This window comes from Typopeltis vanoorti, chromosome 21, assembly GCF_054136105.1.
Source record: "Typopeltis vanoorti isolate ZY-2024b chromosome 21, IOZ_Tvanoo_1.0, whole genome shotgun sequence".
NCBI classification, from domain to species: domain Eukaryota; kingdom Metazoa; phylum Arthropoda; class Arachnida; order Uropygi; family Thelyphonidae; genus Typopeltis; species Typopeltis vanoorti.
In genome coordinates, this window is record NC_143569.1 from 43550775 (window position 1) to 43571165 (window position 20391).

The 20391-nt window shown below is 37.7% G+C and overlaps 1 protein-coding gene across 1 annotated transcript in view; it reads left to right on the forward strand.

The window, feature by feature from the left end:
* The window catches only part of LOC150094798 (cilia- and flagella-associated protein 300-like), a 45688-nt gene that overhangs the window by 17153 nt on the left and 8144 nt on the right, over positions 1-20391 (forward strand). Inside the window, exons 4-5 of the mRNA XM_090411665.1 lie at positions 1485-1657; positions 6492-6558. Coding sequence (XP_090267791.1) covers positions 1485-1657; positions 6492-6558 — 240 coding nt within the window. The remainder of the gene's footprint in view (positions 1-1484; positions 1658-6491; positions 6559-20391) is intronic.

The window sequence follows — 20391 nt, forward strand, 5'->3', positions numbered from 1 at the left end:
TATCCAAACCATATGTTGGTTGTGATTTCCCAACTACACTTACCAAATCACCTTTATCACCACTTACCACATATACCTGCTCAGTCTCCACTTCTCCCACCCACATTGCAATATACTCCATCTTCATACACACATTCACTGCCACTTTCAACATTCACCTTTTCTTCTCTCACACTACTACTGTTTCCACTGCCAAGCACTTCTGTCTTTTCAGTACCACTCTCCTGATTTTTCTCTTCATCTGTTCCTTTTGATATCTGGTATGCATCACATACTGTACTTCCACACACTATACTTTCATCCAGCAACACTTTCTCCAGCACACTCACTCCAAAGCCATTTGAATGTAACCCATCACACCTGTATAATTTCATTCTTCCCTCAAACACATGCCAGACATCCACAAATTCCGCTCCCTTCTCCTCACACAGCTCCGCCAGCATACCATTCATGATTTTGGCTCTCCGTCGCAACTCATCATCATCATACCTGGGTAACACACTGACAACCTTTCCTACTACACTATTATCTTTTACTCTTCTCAATAGTCTCCTGATATTCGTCCTCACATCTTTCTTATGTCCAGTTAGATCATTTGTTCCTACAATCACAACTAACTCTCTCGCTCCTTTCTTCCTCATGTCCAATGCTTTAATTATCATACTCCTTCTCCTACCCGGATAGCAGACCTTATGGACTCTGTCAGTAACTAGCCCTCTAATTATGGAGTCTCCATATACTGCTATCCTGAAATCACTCGTCACTTCTTTTACTCTTTGTTCTTTCATTCTGTTTTCCTGCATACTTTCATTAGTTTCCGCTAGACGCCTAATATCACTCAACATATTCTTCATTTCATTTTTCATTTTCAATATCTGTTTCATTAAATCTTGCATTCCGACAATTTCACTCTCTCTGTCTCGCTACCTCTCATTCAGCCACACTTTACTTCCTTTTCCTCATTTATGCTTTCGTCGACCCCCTTATCACTAACTTTAGATAGAAGAAATTGTTCAAAACATGAAAAGAGGGCAGAGAGCAAAGAGTAGCATTCCTTAAAGTTTTGTAAGTGTATAATTAATAAAGGAGTCAACAGGACTAGATTTTTTGTTTACAGAATGGTGAATAAGTGGAATGAGTTGCCAAAGGTAGTTGTAATTGCTCTGTTGGTGATTGGTTTTAAGGAGAGGTATTGATAGGCATTATGTGAATAATGGCTAGTGTGGGCCTCTCACAATGAATCTTTGGACTACATAGGGATGTCAAGATAATAAAACTTATTATTAATAGTAATATTATTTTTTGGATCTCTGCCTATTTTAATTTTGGCACATTTTGACTTGCACAACACTGTGTATTTTATTAAGCTAGTTCTACATATGGATAACTAATGATTCTTTAAACACACTTTAAATCACAGACAGTGCTTTATCTGTACATGCAGTCATTGCTTTTAATTTATTTTATTTATGTATTTTTTGTAGATGCTGTTGTCAGATGAGTCATACTTTTATGATCTATTCAGCTTTAATGAAAGGAAAGAATTTCTTTTTAAGCTGTTTCAACATATTTGTCTTGGTGGTGAGATTTGCCAATACGAGGATAACATCCAACCTTATTTAGATGTAACTAAGAAAATGTACAAAACTCTTGTAAGGCAAGTATTGTTTCCTGTTTAGATAATAATAATAATAATAATAATAATAATAATTATTATTATTATTATTATTATTATTATTATTATTATTATTATTATCAAACTGAATCAGGAGTTGGTTGAGTCAAAAGATATCATGAGAGGTCTTTCTCTCTCTCACACACACAAACACACATACAGCTCAGCATACAATGACTTCAATGCATCCATTATTTTTGCCTTCATCACACTTTCAGGCAATGTATTTCAATCACTTGCCACTTTCCACACAAAAAACCTCTACTCCTCACCCCTTCCTTATACAGTTCCCATGGATCACCTCTTGTTTCCCCCCCCCCCCCCATACACACACACTATTACCACCACCACTTCCACCCATTCTGGTGGAAGTGGTGGTGGTGGTCTGAAAATTCTCATCCACATTATCAATAATAACCCCTTACCAACTTTGTCTTGATCACATTCCCTCTCCTACTTCTATCCACTAGACTCTGCAGTTTGCATTTGCTCAATCCTGCAGTCTCTGTGCTGCCTCCCTCACAATTTTAGCAAATTGTCCCTGAAACTAAAGGTTCCTATCTATTATCATTCCTATATCCCTTATTTCCTTCACTTCTTCAGGCTGAATCCCATCTCTGCTTCCCAAATAGTAAAACTTTACACCTCGCCATATTTGCCCACTCACCCAGTCTAAGTTCTCTTGCAAGGCCACAACATTTATTCATGTATATTCATACCTCTTCCCAACCTTTACATCATCATCATCATCTGCAAACAAATATCACCATTTCAAAACCTTCCCAATCACATTTACATGCAAATTAAACAGCAATGGTGCCAAAGCATCCTTCAAGCTCCGTTTTGGAGCCATTACTATTTAGTTTGTATGTATGGCCAGTGCCATCACTAGTTTTTCAAGGGTCCTGTGCAAGATTTTATTTTTGACCTCCGTCTTTTTTGAAAAAAATAAATAAAAAAACCCAAATATGATAGAAATAGATCAGTTAATTTTTAACTTTAACCAAAAACAAAATGGAATCAGTCCCCACAGCAGCAAAATTTAAAATTTGAAAATGAAAATATAATACTGATTCTTTTTTTTGATACTCCATTTCAGGCCCACTTTGTCATGGACCCTGTGCCTGTATACCCATTGCACCTGCCTAGTTATGCACTGGGTATGGCAACCACTAGTGACTTTCCTCTTCTGGAATATTGCTCTTCCGTACATAACTTTCTGATACCTATCAGATAGCCAGTGTCTAATCCAGCACTGATCTACTCTCTGACTCTATCTGTTACAATTTAATTATTAGCTTGTCATGTGGCAGTACATCAAAGGCTTTTGCAAAATCTAAATATAATACTGTGTATACATTCCCATCCCCCCATCTTGTCCAATGCATTTGTCACTTTGCTATAATAAGCAATCAGATCAATGAAACATGATCTTCCTTTAGCAAACACATGCTGATCATTAAAGAGAAAGCTACTGATGCTGTCAACCCAGTTCTAAATTCTGGTCATCACTAGCCACTCTAAAACATTTACCACAACTCCAGACAAACAGATTAGCCTATAATTTGAAGGCTTAGTCTTATCATCCCCTGTTATGAAGTGGAACGATTTTTCCCTCTTTCCACTCCTTTGAAATTTGTGCCAATCTTAGGCATGTTAAAGAAGTACATTAATGCTCTTGTTAACCCCATGGAACATTCCTTCAAGACACATATACCATGAAGTCCTACAGCCTTATTGACATCAAGTTTACTCATTTCCTCATAAAACTCCTATGCACTCACCATCAATGCCTCCTTCTCCCTTTCCACTACTCTCATTTTCACTAACCGTATCATTTTCCATAATCATTCCTTCTACTGGCCATGTATCAAAAAAAAAAAAAAATCCTTAGGATTTCTTTTGGCCTCATTAGATAATACTGCTCATACTGTACTTTTGTTACCCATACCAAAAGAGTCATCTTTCGTGCTTGCTCTTCATACTTCTCATGCAAGTGACCATTAATTTGACAGTAGCATTGGCATGCCTGTTTAACAAGATAATTACAACAGCACAAGTTCCAAGAGAGTGGAAAGAAGGTAAAAATTGTTCCACTGCACAAAGATGGTGATAAGGCTGTGGCTACAAATTATATGCCAATCTGTATATCTGGAGCCATAGTGAAGGTATTAGAAAGATTGTGAGACCTAGGATACTGAAATGGGTTGATAACAGTAGTAGTTTTCTCTGTGGTTGTCAGCATGGGTTTGTTAAAGGGTGATCATGTTTTACTAACTTACTTATTATGATGATGATGATGATGATGATTTGACACCTCCAGGGAGTCCAAAGACTCATCGAGGAAGGGTGTGCCAACAGCATCGAACGATTGGTCTCCTTCCAACTACTAACCGCGCTCAAACCTACTTAACTGAGCCATTAGTAGCAGAAGCTCTACCAATCGACCAACCTTACTTATATATTATAACAAGGTGACAAATGTCTTGGGCATGGCAAATGCATATACAGTGGTATACTTAGATTTTGTAAAAACTTTTGATAGACTGCCACATGACAAGCTGTTAAATAAATTGAAATGGATGGGATTGGATAACAGACTTCTGAGAAAGTAGCATATTACTAGTGACCTTCCTGAAAGAGGAAGGTCACTAGTGATATTCTGCAGGGGGTCAGTTTTATGACTATTGTTGTTCACTTAACTGGTAATATGCAGCTGTTTGCAAATTATGCAGAATTGGGGAGATGAATGCAGAGACAAGGACATGTTATGGCCTTTCAGGAGGACTTGAATAGATTGTATGAATAGGCAAGTAAGTGGAACTGTCAGTTCAGTGTTGCAAAGTGTAAGGTTTGATATTTAGTAAGCAACAATGGGATGCAAAGCATACACTTGGTGGGGAAACTTTAAAGAAGATGAGAGATATGAGAGTGGTGGTGGTGGACAAGGACCTGAAATTCAGGGCCATATTGCACAAGTTGTGCAGACATCACATTTGATAATGGCAATGATGCAGAGGTCCCTGATGTGCAGAAATAAAGAGATTATGATACGGTTATATAAGGCCTCTTATGGATTATTATACATAGATTTGGTCATCGGGTTTTCATGGTGACGAGGATATCTTAGAAAGGGTATAGAAGATTCACAAAGATGGTCAGTGGTCTTTGGAATGTAGAGTATGAGAACAGATTGAGAGAATGTAAATTGCAAAGCCTTATGAATAGAAGAAGGAGGAGGGGGGGGATATGATTAAGACATATAAGTTAGTCAGGGATTGTTATCAGGTTGACATGGAAGAGATTTTTCATAGAATGGGAGAGGTGGATAGAACAAGAGGCCAATGGAAACTGTATAAGGAGGGTGTGAGCAGGGGAGTGAGGAGCAGGTTCTTTACGTGGAGAGTGGTCGGTGAGTTGAATGCATTGCCCTAGTGTGTTATAATTGTAGACACGTTGAATCAGTTTAAGGCACAGTTGGATGAGCTTTGTCTGTGATAGTGTTTACCTCTTACAATGAGTCTCTGACTCCATGGAAATCAGATGTTAATAGTAATAAGATTGTTCTGCCTCCATAATGCCTGCTTCCAAATTGCATTCCTCACCTCTTCATTCATCCACTTCACACCTATCTTATTTGACCTCCTGACCTTGGGAATGCATTCAGATATTACCTCTACCAAACAGTTCCTGAACAAGTCCCAAGCAGCATTGATCTTCTTTCTATCCAATTCCTCATTCCATGATATAGCTGCACTTTGTCTCCTGAGTTTGATATAATCACCAGCTTTATAGTTCCATACATATATCCTCTTCTCACAGAAGCCCCTCATATGGCTGGTCACCACCCAAGTAATCATTTCACTTTCACCAACTGAAGGAGGATTTGATACCTTATGGATAATAATAACATCCTCTGATGAAATAATCAAATTCCAAATCCTTGATCCTTGTGTACCCTCTGGTACATAAAAATTCCAGAAAGTCATTCTCTTTGTCCCCAGATTTTGCCTCTTCATTCCAATCTATATTACCATAATTAAATCATTCATAATAATTTCCCTTTTCTTGTTAGCCAGGTCAATTTTCCTATACATTTCCTTCTCCAATTACCAGGTCTATAGTAACACCCAGAGCCTGTGTAGCTCAGTGGATGTGGCGTTTGCCAACCACGGCGCTTGGCCGCACGAAGGAAGACTTGGTTTCGAGTCTAGTCGGCGACTAGAGGAAATTTTTCTAAACCTTTTTTCGACCGGTTCCCGAGTTAGTCGATCTCTGGCATGGGCAAGCAGGTTTTTCCTCCCGGAAACTCAGGTTTTTCGTCCTGTAAACTCAAGAAAATCGACCATAGAACCCACATTATTTCAGACATTAAATATATTGTGTTAGGGACCACGAGATGGCGGCACATTTGAGCCATCTCTCTTCACTGAGTACCGCTTAATTAATGATAGCCTTGGGCCATCTATCTCTGATTGGTACCAGTGGAGATTGAACTGCCCACTCAGTCTCCAAAAGTTAGATAGCTGATAGTAACACCCAACTAAATATTTCATCCTGTCTATCCCCACTTACACCATGCAACTTCAAAACCACTACCACTGTTTGCCCCTTCCATCTCCACCACGGATAGGCATAACTTCTCTGCTACCATCAACAACACTCCTCAATCTCTAATCCAGTCCAAATAATAGGATTTTTATTTTGGATTTAGGTATATAGAAAATCAATCTTTATTTTCTAAATCTGCATTTATATAAAGGTTATAATAAGATGAGCATTTAAAATATTAATGCCATGACATATTATTTTTCAGTGTCCAAAGAAATCCTGACACTAAAGAAATCCAGCCTACTTCTATAGTCCTGAAGATCACAGCATATGTGAGTTATCTTTTAATAATTTTTTAATAAACATTTCAATTTTTGCAAAAGTAAATATCTCATAAGTAAAGTTTTAATCACATTTTTAGCAAAACGGATCAAACAAATATTAAAACACTAGTGTGAGAACCAGTAGTATAATTCAAGTTTGAAGCCACAGAGTAAACATATTTGTTGAGCCTCTCCTTCTGTTTTTCATTTCTTATATGGAATATAAGAAATGGTGAAGAATTGCTCCTAAAGTGCAAGAATTTCTTGGAGAAGATCAGTTTGGTTTCAGGAAGGGTAGGAGAACAAGAGATGTGATTGGACTTAAGAATAGTAAATGAAAGAAGTCTGGAAGTGAATAAAGAAGTTAATATCTGTTATATAGATTTTGAAAAAGCTTTTGACTTTGCAAAATTGGATAAGATGGTGGAACTAATGGAAAAGATTGGTATAGATTGGAAAGACAGAAGGCTAATTATTTCACTATATATGGTGTTGGATTCTGAATGAAGAGAAATTTAAATTATTAATATTCCTTTCAGAATCCAACATAATCCACCATGGCAAAGGCTACATTTGTAAATATTATTTTATGTAAATCTCTTGTTATAAATTATTATTCATGTAATTGCCTTGAGTTTATTTATTAAGTTTTATTAATTAATCTAAAATATGTGTTAGCAATAATAGAACTCTGTATTGAAATATCACTCTGTTTATTTTGTTTATTTCTGATTTAATATTATGAGAAACTGTATATATAAATTTAATATGCCTTATATGAAATATAATATTTTAGTTTTTATTTATTATTACCAGTGTGTAAAGGTATAATGTTATGCAATACTTCTGTTTTTATTTTATTTTGTTTGTTACTATGGAGACAGGCGAGAAATAGCTGGCGCATGCGTGAATGGCAAGATATTTATTGAACTGAGAGAAGGAATTTGACATAAACAAGAGCACGAGAAACATTTTGGCAGGAAAATAGAAGGGAGGTATATAAGCTAAGAGTGGAGAAAACCGGGGCTCTTTTCTTTATCAGGATGGACCACTCAGAGATAGGAGAGCATTTTAGTATAGCATAGGCAGACGAGGAAAATACGGAGTAGCAGAAAAGGAATGCAAAGGATTGCTGTAACTAGAGCCTTAGTGCTGTAATTACGCTATTAAATTACCGGGAAAGTATTAGGCAACTGAGAATAATTCTAGAAGTTAAAGAATTACTGCGTGTTCCTTTAGTTTCATGGAACTTTAACAGAGTGCTAAATTAATCAAATAGTGTTAAGGAAGGAATGAGCATTTTCCTTTATCCAAATACGTCCATACATGTAAAGTGTGACCGTTAAAAGTTCAGTTATCATTGAGAAGATTTATTCTAATTAGTGCTGCCATAGTGTGCTAAATAAATACAGCTATTAAGTGGGCCCATAGTGAAGTTGATGAGCAATGGATTTACCCAGTAAGAACTGTCCATTTATGTGTTACTTCAGTGCAGAAATATATGTGTGATTCCTCCTGTTATTCCCCACATTAACTATAACATTTTTTGCTGAAATCAGCCAGAGTAAGAAGTATGAAAGTGAATACTTGTGAAGCAGTTGTTTCCACTATTAATGTATTGAGACTTTGCTGACTATTGTGATAATAGTAAAAATTGTTATTAAGAGATTTTGTGATATTGAACTCTATTAGAAGTTAATTCAATGTTGTGAAAGCTGTAAGTTTGACAGCAGAGTGATCATAGATTGAATCTATAAGATGTTGTGACCTATATGCTAAGATATTTATATTATTTTCTTGTCAGAGTTGAGCTTAAGTGTATATTATATGACCCTGAATTAAATGTTTTGTTTTATTGATTTTAAATTTGTGTTTGCCTGACTTGTTTATTGTACCGTTCATAAAATTATCGGACCTAGCGGGAGCCTTAAAATTAAGAGATAAACTCGGCCTGTATAAGAAATAAAGTTACTATAAAAAAATTAGTTATTGGTTGGTTCCACTATATTCCAATAGACTAATCTAGATATAGAGTGGCGCAGTCTAAAACTATAAATTTCTCTATATTAAAATTAGTAATCAACCAGCAACTAATTACTTGTTTAAAAACTAAGTTAAAACAAGATGGAGGATTGAATACAAGGAAGAAGGACGATCCAACAATGGGACAAACTGCCATGGTGAGAGACATATATGGTACAACAGAACCAGGTATCATTGGATGAGGAGTAAGACGAGGCTGTTCTCTGTCACCAATTTTGTTTAACGTGTATTCTGAAGCAATGTTTAAAAAAGCACTAGAGAATTCTGAAGAAGGAATAAAGATTGGGGGTAGACAGATATTTGCAATAAGATACGCAGATGAAGACATTATTATCAAATACTGAAACAGAACTACAACATCTGTTGAACAGATTACTGGAATCCTGTATTAATTATGGAATGAAAATTAACAGCAGAAAAACAAAGGTAATGAAAATAACAAGGAAAGAGGCAAATATGGATATCAGAATAAATGGGGAAAAATTGAATCAAGTAAAGACATTTAAATATCTAGGAAGTGTTATTAGCAGTGATGGAAGATGTAAAAGTGACATAAGAGCAAGAATAGCGATGGAAAGAGATGCCTTTAATAGAAAATGGAATTTATTCAGAAGTAAAATGGATAGAAACCTAAAGAAAAGACTAATAAAATGTTATGTGTGGAGTGTTGCCCTCTATGCAGCTAAAACTTGGATATTGAAGAAAGAAGAAATTAAGATTTTGGAAAGCTTTGGGATGTGGATTTGAAGAAGGAAGGAAAAAATCAAATGGACAAATAAAATAACTAATGAAGAGGTCTTAAAAATAGTAGAAGAAGAAAGAAGTCTGTTAAGGAGGATAAAAAGAAGCAAGGGAAACTGGATCGGACATATTCTGAGAGGGATGGAATCATCAGAGATGCCAATGAAGGAAAAATAAATGGAAAAAGACCCAGAGGAAGGAAGAGTAAGGAAAACAATGTTAGATGTCATGCTGAATGGAGACAGGTACACAACCTTGAAAGAGAAGGCTCAGAACAGAAGAGAGTGGAAGGAAAGTTTCTGCTCCTAAAAAAAGAACCTGCTCAATTGCAGAATACTCAAGAAGAAGAAGATATGGCATATAGGGGAGTGAGGAAAGTCCATATCCCTGTTGTGCTCTCTGGAACCTTCTGTAGGGTACATTCTCAACAAGGATGCTAACAGACCTCTGTGAACCACAGACAAATCAGTAGAAGAGGATTCATATCCCAATGGTGAAATGTGTGGAAGAATCTTTAGAGGAGTAGACCTCTATAAACATCCTGAGCTCAGCTGACTCTGGCTGTCAGTACCTGGTTAGGGTCCCTGTCTAGGACAAGGAAAATTAAAGGATTCAATTCTCTGACAAAGGGAAGCAGCTTTTTCAGTACTGACACAAGGTTGAAGTCTCATGATGACGGTAAAGCTTGTGATTAGAAAATTGCAGATGGCAATACAGTTTATTGTGTGTATGTCTGTAATAGTACAGAGTAGAAAGCAAATGGAGAAACTACTCTATTCTCTCCAGACTAACCACCATGGTGAGCAAATCTTTACAAATGTCCCCAAGTTTCTGCCGTCCCTTAAATGGGATAGGGGTGCGAAGAATACCCAGGCTCAAAGTCCACTAAAACTAGGAACTTGAAATGTCAGAACCCAGTATAAGACACAGTCCAGGAGAGTGACAAGTATGGTAAGGAAGGTGAAACCAGAATATGAGAAAAGATTGGCCCTTAGATCCAAGGAAAATCCTAGGGAATATTTTAGCTATGTGGCCATTAGGAGGAGAAATGACTGCGGAAGAATGACGTTGTGGGATAAAAATGGGAATAGAGTGAAAGATGCAGAGGACATAGTGGGGAATTGTTCAGTGAACATTTTATTGGAGTATTTCATCCTAGAGGAGTCAATTTGAACACTGGGGACAGGGCAGGTTCGAGGTTTAGAGGTGCAAGAGGTAAAGCTGTGGGACTGGATAGTATTTCACCACGAGTTTTGAGAGAATGTACCAAGGAACTGGCAGTGCCTTTCACCTGGCTTTTCAATGAAATTCTGGCTGTGGGAAAGGTGCCCATGGAATGGAAAGAAGGTAAGATTGCATAAGGGCAGTAGCAGACTGGAAGTGCCTAATTATAGGCCAGTTTGTGTGTCATCAGTAGTTAGTAAGATCTTGGAGAAAGTAGTGAGGGACCATATACAGCATTGGGCAGATGAGGGTAATGTTATCTGTGAGAGTCAACATGGATTTGTGAAGGGGCGCTCTTGTTTTAGCAATATACTAGCCTTTTATGATAAAGTTACAAGAGTATTAGATGAGGGAAAGGCATATATTGCAATTTTCCTAGACTTAGCAAAGGCATTTGACAGGATGCCACATGATAATATGATATTCAAGTTGCAGCACATGGGTCTGGATGTCAGATTGGTCAACTGGATTCAGGATTGGCTGTCCGATAGGTATCAGAGTGTTGTGTATGGTGGAGCAATATCAAAGAGGCAGAAGGTTACAAGTGGGGGTTCCACGGGGCTCAGTGCTGGAACCTATATTGTTTAACCTTTATATCAGTGACATTGTCTGTGGATTGCAAGGGGATATTCAGTTGTTTGCAGATGATGCGAAGCTGGGAAGGGTTATTAGTAATAGTGCAGATGTGGTAGCCCTGCAAGAGGATTTGAATAAGCTAGATAGATGGGCAAATGAATGGGGGTGTCAGTTTAATGCGGCAAAATGTAAGGTCTTGAGGTTTGGGAAACATCAATGGGCTGCTGCATACTCTATGGGAGGAGTTAAACTGGAGGAAGTAGAGGAGACAAGAGATCTGGGATTGATGATTGATAGAAACCTGAAATTTAGGGGACATATTGCAAAGGTAGTGAAGGTAACACACAGGATTGCTGCAATAATGAGAAGGACACTGACCTGCAGAGATAAAATGGTTATCATTCCATTGTATAAGACTCTGATCAGACCACGCTTAAACTATTGTTCTCAGATCTGGTCCCCAGGATTTAAAGGGGATAAATTAACTGTGGAAAGGATACAAAGGCAGATAACAAAGATGGTGTCAGGGCTGTACAATGTTAGTTATGAGGATTGGCTAAAGGAGTGTGGACTGCAGAGCTTGGTGGATAGAAGAAGGAGAGGTGATATGATTGAGACTTTTAAACTGTTGAGAGGAGGTTACAGGGTTGACACTGAGGAGTTCTTTCACTTGGTTGAACAGCAGGAAGGAGTCATGACAAGGGGCCATCCCTGGAAGTTATGAAAGGAAACTGTGAGAAAGAAGGTGAGGAGTGGTTTCTTTGCACGGAGGGTGGTTGAACCATGGAATGCATTGCCTGATAGAGTGGTGAGAGCGAGAACGGTCAATGCTTTTAAGGGGTGGTATGATAGATTTTGTGTTTCCTAGGAGGGACCTCACTCGATGAGTCTTGATAGCCTTGTGTTTCTTAGAAAGGACCTCCCACGATGAGTCTTTTGACTCCATGGAAGCCTGAATAATAATAATAATAATAACCCTGTATGAAGCAGGTAAGTTAAGAAATGCTATCCAGGAAATAAAAAGACTTGGAATTGGGATTTTAGAAATGAGTGAAGTTGGGTGCCCAGAATTGGGCAAAACTCAAGTCGATGGCAATGTAGTGAAAATATTGTCATCAAGGAAAGTGAAGAAGTGAAAACAATCATCAAAACAGAATTGGAATAATATTAAACAAAGATGCCAATAAGTCACTGTTGACTTTCATCCCCTACTCAGATAGGATGATGTTATTAAAACTGAAAAGTCAACTACTAGATATCAATAATGTACAGGTCTATGTCTCTACTACTGACAAGGATGATACTAAGATCGAAGAATTTTATGATCAATTAAAAGAACAGAAGTGAAAATATAGTTGGCGAACATGGACTGGGAACAAGAAATGAGAGAGGAGACTGTCTTATTCAATTCTGCCAAGAAGAATAACTAATAATCACAAACTCATGGTTTAAGTTATAGCCCGAAGGCTATATACTTGACAATCACCACAGGATAATAATACAAATATAGTCAGAAATCAAATTAATCACTTGCTAACTAATCAATGATTTCAAAGTTCCATAAAGAGTACAAAAACCTATTCTAGCACGAATATTACTTCTAATCATAATCTACTGGTGACAGAGCTAAAACTTAGACTAAAAGCTATACTTAAGAAACATCAACAAAAAAGGTTTAATCTAGGAAAGTTAAAAAAAAACAGAGATAAGAAAACAACTGAGTCAAGATATGAATCAAGAGACATTTGTCAAGAATGATGACTTCATGAGGGGGTGATGAATCATGGGACAAATTAAAATCTGTCTTCATAGAGAAATGTACTAATACTTTGTGTCCTAATAGAGCAGTAAAAAAGAAAGATTGGATAACTGACAAAATTCTTTCTCTCGTGGATCAACACAGATCATATAAAAATTTCGTTTTTACTAATTTATTCACGAAATAAAAATCATGAAATAAATATCACGAAATAAAAATTTTTTTATTTCGTGACACCTCCAGGGAGTCCAAAGACTCATCGAGGGAGGATACCTACTCAACAACTCTCTATCTCCACCTTAATTAACCAACTACACCAAATGGCTGCTACCATCATCGCTTCACCAATGCCATCTACTGCCCACCACCACCACCACTAGTATTTTTTGTCTGTAAATTGCATGTGTTCTGAAGGCCTGATTTGTCTGTATTTGTGATTAAAAAACCGAGTTTCCAGGAGAAAAAACCCTGCTACCTCCATATGAGATCGACTAACTCATCTTCAATTGCAAAAATTCCCAGATAAAGATTCCTCTCATTCCGACGAGAATTGAACTTAGGCCTTTTCCAATCGAAGGGTGCAATGTACCATCGTTCTTCCAATTGCGCTACTTTAACTGATTATAAAAGGGAAGATAAATAGAAGAAAAGGACAAGGAAGACAAAGAAAATCTTGGCTGGCAGACATTAGACAGTGGACTGGCATGAGCTCTGAGGGGACTGTTCAGAGTGGCTGAAGATCACTCAAAATTTGCCAAGGTGGTTGTCAATCTTTGATAGGAGATGGCACTCAAAGAAGAAGAAGATATGCATATAAATAAAAAATTTTGTAATTATGAGATCATTCAAGTGTCATCATGTAAAAATACTGCAACTCACTTTGTTTTCTTAACTCATAAGATTATCTTTAGAAATAATGTGTATTCTGTGATATTTCAGTTCAAATCTGTTTGAAAGGAAGTAAACACTTCTTATTAATTAACATAATAATTCACATAAAGATGCAATTACAGTATGGGTGCAAATAGTTAACTTACTTTTGTGTACTATTTTATTACATGATTGCATTTTTTTGTCATTTAATTTTTTATGTATAATCTAGAAAAAAAATTTGTTTTGCATTTTGTGAAAATAGACCTTTAAGTTACCCACCTCATTCTCGTCCTCTCTCTCTTATACAATAGTTCTTTGCAAATTGTTATGATGAAATGCTAACAAGCAGTGATTAATTGTATAAGTTAATTATTATTATTAACATTAGACTTTCATGAAGTCAAAAGACTAAATGTAGGGATTCCCCACTGTCACACAAAGGGATCATTGAACCATGCCTTAAACTTGTTCACCATTTCTACACTCACCAACTACTCTCTATATGAAGAACCTGTGCATTATCCCCTTGCTCATGCCCTGCCTATAGAGATTCCAGAGATAGACTCTTGTTCTACTCCTGTCTGCATCAATTCATTGAAACATATTTTTTTACATTAATCTGCAACAATCCCTAACTTCTTCGGCATCATCATCATCAAATTCCTAATATGTACCCTCAGGAAATGTACAGGATATTATGATAGTACTACATGAAAAAGTTACACCATTACTAACTTCCACTCAACAATTTTCTTCCAAATTAATCTGTTATCTCAAGACTCCAGAATACAGGGTGATCAAAATTAAAGTATCCCTGTTTAAAGCTTTATGGAGTGCCACCCAGTGATCCACCTACTGTAAAACTTTACAAGAATACATTATGCATCATGCAGAAGTGATAGCTGAGGAAAAAAAAAAAAAAGAAGTAGTCGTAGTGCAACACAAGCAAAAACAACACACTTTTATTAATTTCCTTTATAGATTTATGGGCTATATCACATATGGGCAACCCATGGGCCGGATCCAGCCCTCTACTTCTTTTGATCCAGCCCTAATCTATTTCAGCGAAGTTTGTCTGATTCATGGTGGAAGAAAACAAGGTGTGTTCTACTAACTCACATTAAGCTGACGTCATATGACCTGCGCAAAACACACAAAACAAACTGTTTTCTCCAACCAAGGTCTCTTTCTCACTTTGACTAGCGGCATGTGCGAACGTGTTATAACGTGTCAGTTCGGTACTTGCGTTGGTGTTTTGCTTTGTTCAGTGCCTGCATTGATGTTATGTTCTGTTCAGTGCCAGCGTTGATGTTGTGTTCTGTTCAGTGCCTGCGGTGTAGAAGACAGTTTTGTTTGACAGTTCTGAATATCGCTTATAAATTTGGGACAATGTCAGGGGTTATTGCAAAAAAAAGAAAAGTAGATGCAGCGAATCGTCAATTTCAAGACAACTGGACAGAGGATTATTATTTTATTCTGAATAAAGGTTTGCCTGTATGTTTGCTGTGCAATGATATCCGTATCCATCAACAAAGAATACAACTTGAAGAGACACTACTTTGAGACATGAGGATCACCCAAAAATTGATGGACAACTACGAAAAGATGAAATACAGAATTTGAAGAAGAACTTGGATACCCAGCAGCAAATGTTCAATAAGCAAAGAACGCAGCACCACAGCATTGTCAAAGCCAGCTTTGTGGTAAGTGAAAAAATCGCTAAGCATTCTAAGTCATTTGGTGAAGGAGAATTTATCAAAGAATGTCTGCTGGATGTTGCAAGTATAATATGTCCTGAAAAGAAAAAATACTTTGAGAATATTCATTTGTCGAGACGTACTGTTGTCTGACAGATAGAAATTATGGCTGATGATATCAAAAAAAGTTTAAAAGAGAAGATTGCTAGATTGGAAGCATTTTCAATTGCTTTTCAATTGGATGACAGCACTGATGCCTCCGATACATCACAACTAGCAATATTTATTTGAGGAGTTGATGCGGATTTCAACATCACAGAAGAATTATTGGCGCTTCGGCCGTCAAAAAGGAACAACTACCGGTGAAGATATATTTGAAACAGTCAACAGTCTTTGAGAGATTTGGGCTTAAATGGAGTTCACTATCTGGCATATGCTCTGATGGAGCATATGCCAGATAGTGACCAATTTAAGGAGTATTTGGCAGACCTATTTTCGGATTATGAAGGTGTGTCTTATTATTGTGAAGTGAGGTGGTTGAGTAAAGGTAAAATGTTGAAACGATTTTATGATCTGAGACAAGACATTGCAGATTTTATGAACATAAAAGGAAACACAATTAACGAAGTAAAAGATGAGTGGGTGTGTGATTTAGCATTCCTTGTAGATGTCACTAGATACCTAAACGAACTGAATCTTAAATTGCAAAAACAAGGACAATTGGTTCATGAACTGCATGGACATGCCAAAGCTTTTTGTAATAAGGCTGGTGTCGAGGCTAGCTGGTGAACGGACGTGCTATTGGAGAGCTCCTGAGAGATTTGTGTTTTTTGTTGATTTATTGGTGTTTTGGATTCAATTTAATGGACTTAAGTGTGTAATTTTGGTATATTATTGGAGCTTTATTAGCGTGGTTAGTGTACTAAAGTGTTTTATAACATAATCTATGTCGGGAAGTCGCCGCTAGATGAATTCGTAATGTGTAGTGTTCGTGCAAGCTCCAGATAAGATAAGTATCATTTTCAGTTATCGATACAAATTACTTAACATTGTGTAGTTTTGTTTTGTTTGCCTTGCGTATTTTGGTGTGTTATAACGTATAATTTGACAAAACACGTTGCAAATAATTATGGCACCTGTGCGAAGGAAAATGGCGGCCAGTAATGAAGGTTCGCCATCGTTATAGTTCGCCCACCGATTTGAGGTCCCTCGACACTTCTGCGCATCTCAGAAAAAGAAGAATCCATTCCGATAATAGGGTAATCAGTCCGTATAGTGGGATGAGTTGTTTATTATTACCGGTCGGAAAATTAACTTCTCTTTTATGATTATTGTAGTTAACTATGTTGCTTGTATAACAGTTGGAAAATTTTACCTATAAAGCACGTGATTTCGCGTGTTGGCGACCAATTCGGACGTCCTTCATTTTTTTCTTCCCTTCAGCATGAATCGACTATTCTTGGAAAGACGCGAAGCAGGGACCTGGAAACGGTGGGCGAACTATATCAAAGAACGGTAGCATAAAAGAAATGAGTCAGTGTACTAGCTGTGAAATGTACGCTTTGCGGAGTGCGGTCGGAGTGTGGTTAGATGATAATAAAGGATTGAATGTGTGTAGAAAATGTAGGGAGAATGAGGAATTGAAGTGTATTTCAGATCGTGAGTGTGATATTTGTCAACCTTCAGAATGAAGGAAATAGGGATATGACAAGAAACGGCAAGGTTGTACATGAAAATTGTGAGAGTGTGAATGTAGAAAGTGTGAATGATAGTATAAATGGTTTCTCAGAGAACAAAAAAGATGAGATAGATGCATTGAGTGAGATCGCGTTGTTGAATAGTGCGATATAAAGAGCAAAACAGCAGCTAGAGTGCATGAACAAAAGTAGACTGAATGAACCAACCAATAATAAAAGGTATGACAGGAAAAATAGACGTATGAATGTGAACATGAACAAAATGAAGGATAGAGTGCTGTATGGAGACTCGTTAGTACGAGGTGTGTTAGTAGAGGATTTGACAAAATCGTACCAACCTGGTGCGACCATAAAGGACGTAACTGCGTCTATTAGAGAGCAAAAGGAAACGGTGAAAGAAATGATTGTTGTGGCAGGTACGAATGATTTGAAAGGAGATAAAATGGAAATGATAGAAGACCTGAATGAATTTTTTGAGGTAGCAAAAGAAAACAGTGAGAGAGTTAGAATGATTAGTCTTTTGCCACGGTATGACAGTGAAATGTTTAAAAGGAGGGCTATAATTGTGAATGACTTTATGCGTTGGTTATGTATGACGAGTGGTGTGGATGTGTGGAGTGAGTTTGATGGGCGAAAGGATCTATATAAGATGGATGGCTTGCATTTGAATGGTTACGGTGTAAGAAGACTTGAGAAAGTGTTGCTGAATGTAGTGGATGTGCAAATTCAGGGAAACTAGATTTGTTAGGGGGGGGGGAGTAGAGATACAGGCCTTATGGAGGCAGTTGAATGTAAGAACGAATATAATATGCCAGAGCAAATAAGGACAACAAATCTGAGTGGGATAGTTAATATAAGGCATCAAGGTAGGGTTGGGGCTAATGGGGGTCTAAAATTCATGTACACTAATACTAGGAGTATTAGGAACAAGAAGGAAGAGTTTTTGGCCATGGTTGGCACTTCCAGACCACAGGTTATAGGTATTAGTGAAACATGGCTGACTGTAGATGATATAACTAGTGGGATTGAATGTGATGGGTATAGTGTGTTCAGGAATGACAGAGAGAATAAAATGGGGGGGAGGAGTATTGTTGATGATAGTTGATGAGCTCCAGCCAAGGAGAATAGAAGTTGAATTGCAGGATAGAGAAAAGAGCACATTTGACAAGGTGTGTTAGCAGAACTAAATATTGTGGCTAGCAGAACTAAATATACAATTGGGTGCTGCTATAGACCAGGTGATGGAAAAGATGGTGGTGACAGTATGCACAAGCAAATAGAAGAAATGGGTGGAAGGAGGGTGATTATTATGGGAGATTTCAACTATGGTCGCATTGATTGGAGTGAGGAGAGGACACACGGGAGGAAGGAACTGGATTTTATGCGATTATTAGGGGATAACTATCTGCGACAGCATGTAATGGAAAATACTAGGGGTCAGAGAGTGCTTGACCTAGTAATTACATCTGAGGATTTGGCTGTAACAAATATGACCACATTGCCACCAATCGGTGAGAGTGATCATAGGGTCTTAACTTGGGAGGTGGCTAAAGGTGTAGAATTTTCAATTAAGACAGGGTACATGTGGAATTATCGGGCTGGAAAGTATGACAAGCTTAGGAGTTTGATTGGTTCAGTGCCATGGCATGTACAACTGCAAGGACTAGAAGTTGATAGTGCATGGGAGGTAGTTAAGAAGTGCTTGTATGAAGCAATGGCTGACTGTATACCTAGAGTCTGAATAATAAATCAAGTAGGGGTTAAATGGATGAATAACACCATTAAGCTTGAGTTGCAAAAAAAGAAACAACTATGGAGGGAATTTAAGGAGAAGGGTGACTGGCAGGCACATGAACGGTATAAAGCGCAGGCCAGAAGGGTGACGAGTGTGGTAAGAAAAGCAAAAAAGGATTACGAAAGAACATTGGCCATGCAGGCTAAAGAGAATCCTAAACAGTTTTTTAGATATCTAGCAAGTAAAAGGAAAAATGTACATGGCAGATTGATTTTAAAGAATGCCGATGGTAGGGAGGTAACTGAATCAGTTGAGATAGTTGAGTTACTGAGTGAGCACTTTGCAAAAGTATATCATCCAGGTGGTGACATTGCAGAAACGAATAAACCAGTAGATTATACGGGAATTGTGGTTAATGAAGTGGAGGTGAGTAGTCTATTGCATAACCTCAATGTCAATACATCTGTGGGATTGGATGGTATACCAGCTCGTGTTGTATGAGAAGCAGCTAAAGAATTGTCAGTACCCTTGACCATATTGTTTAATTTGAGTCTCGGGTCTGGGTTAGTCCCGAGCGGGTGGAAAGAGGGGAAAATAGTTCCACTGCATAAAGGTGGTTCCAAGACTGCTGTTGTAAATTACCGACCGATTAGCATATCAGGAATCATTGTCAAGGTCTTAGAGAAATTAGTCAAGAAAAGAATACAGGATTGGATAGATGAAAATGGGATATTGTATGGAGGACAACATGGTTTTGTGAAAGGTAGATCATGCCTCAGTAACTTGCTCACGTTTTATAACACAGTGACGGCTGAACTGGATAGGGGTAATGGGTTTACAGTGATACTACTGGACCTTGCCAAGGCCTTTGATAGGATACCACATGGAACCCTAATCAGTAAACTGGAGCAGATGGGTATAGATATAGGGTTGGTGAGATGGATAAGAGGGTGGTTGAAGGAGAGATATCAAAGAGTGGTTTATTCAGGAGTGGAGTCTAAAAGACGTCTTGTGACTAGTGGAGTGCCACAGGGCTCTGTTCTTGGACCACTGCTTTTCAATTTGTTCATCAATGATATTGGAAAGGATCTGAGAGGAAGTGTTCACTTGTTTGCTGATGATGCAAAGTTGGGTAGAGCAATTGTGAGTGCACATGATATCAAAATTTTACAGGATGATTTGGATAGTTTGGAGGACTGGGCTAGGAAAAATGGATGTCAATTTAATGTGGCAAAGTGTAAGGTTATGCATTTTGGGGTGAAAAGAATAGCAGCAGTATATCACATTGGTGGAATCATACTCCAGGAGATTGATGAGGCCAGGGATTTGGGAGTGTTGGTGGATAGGGAGTTGAAGTTTAGGGGGCACATTGCAAAAGTAACTAAAACAGCTCACCAAATCACTTGGCTTCTGAAAAATACTTTAACATGCAGAGACGAACAAGTTGTTGTTCCTCTGTATCGAGCCTTGATAAGACCCCATCTGGACTTCTCTGCC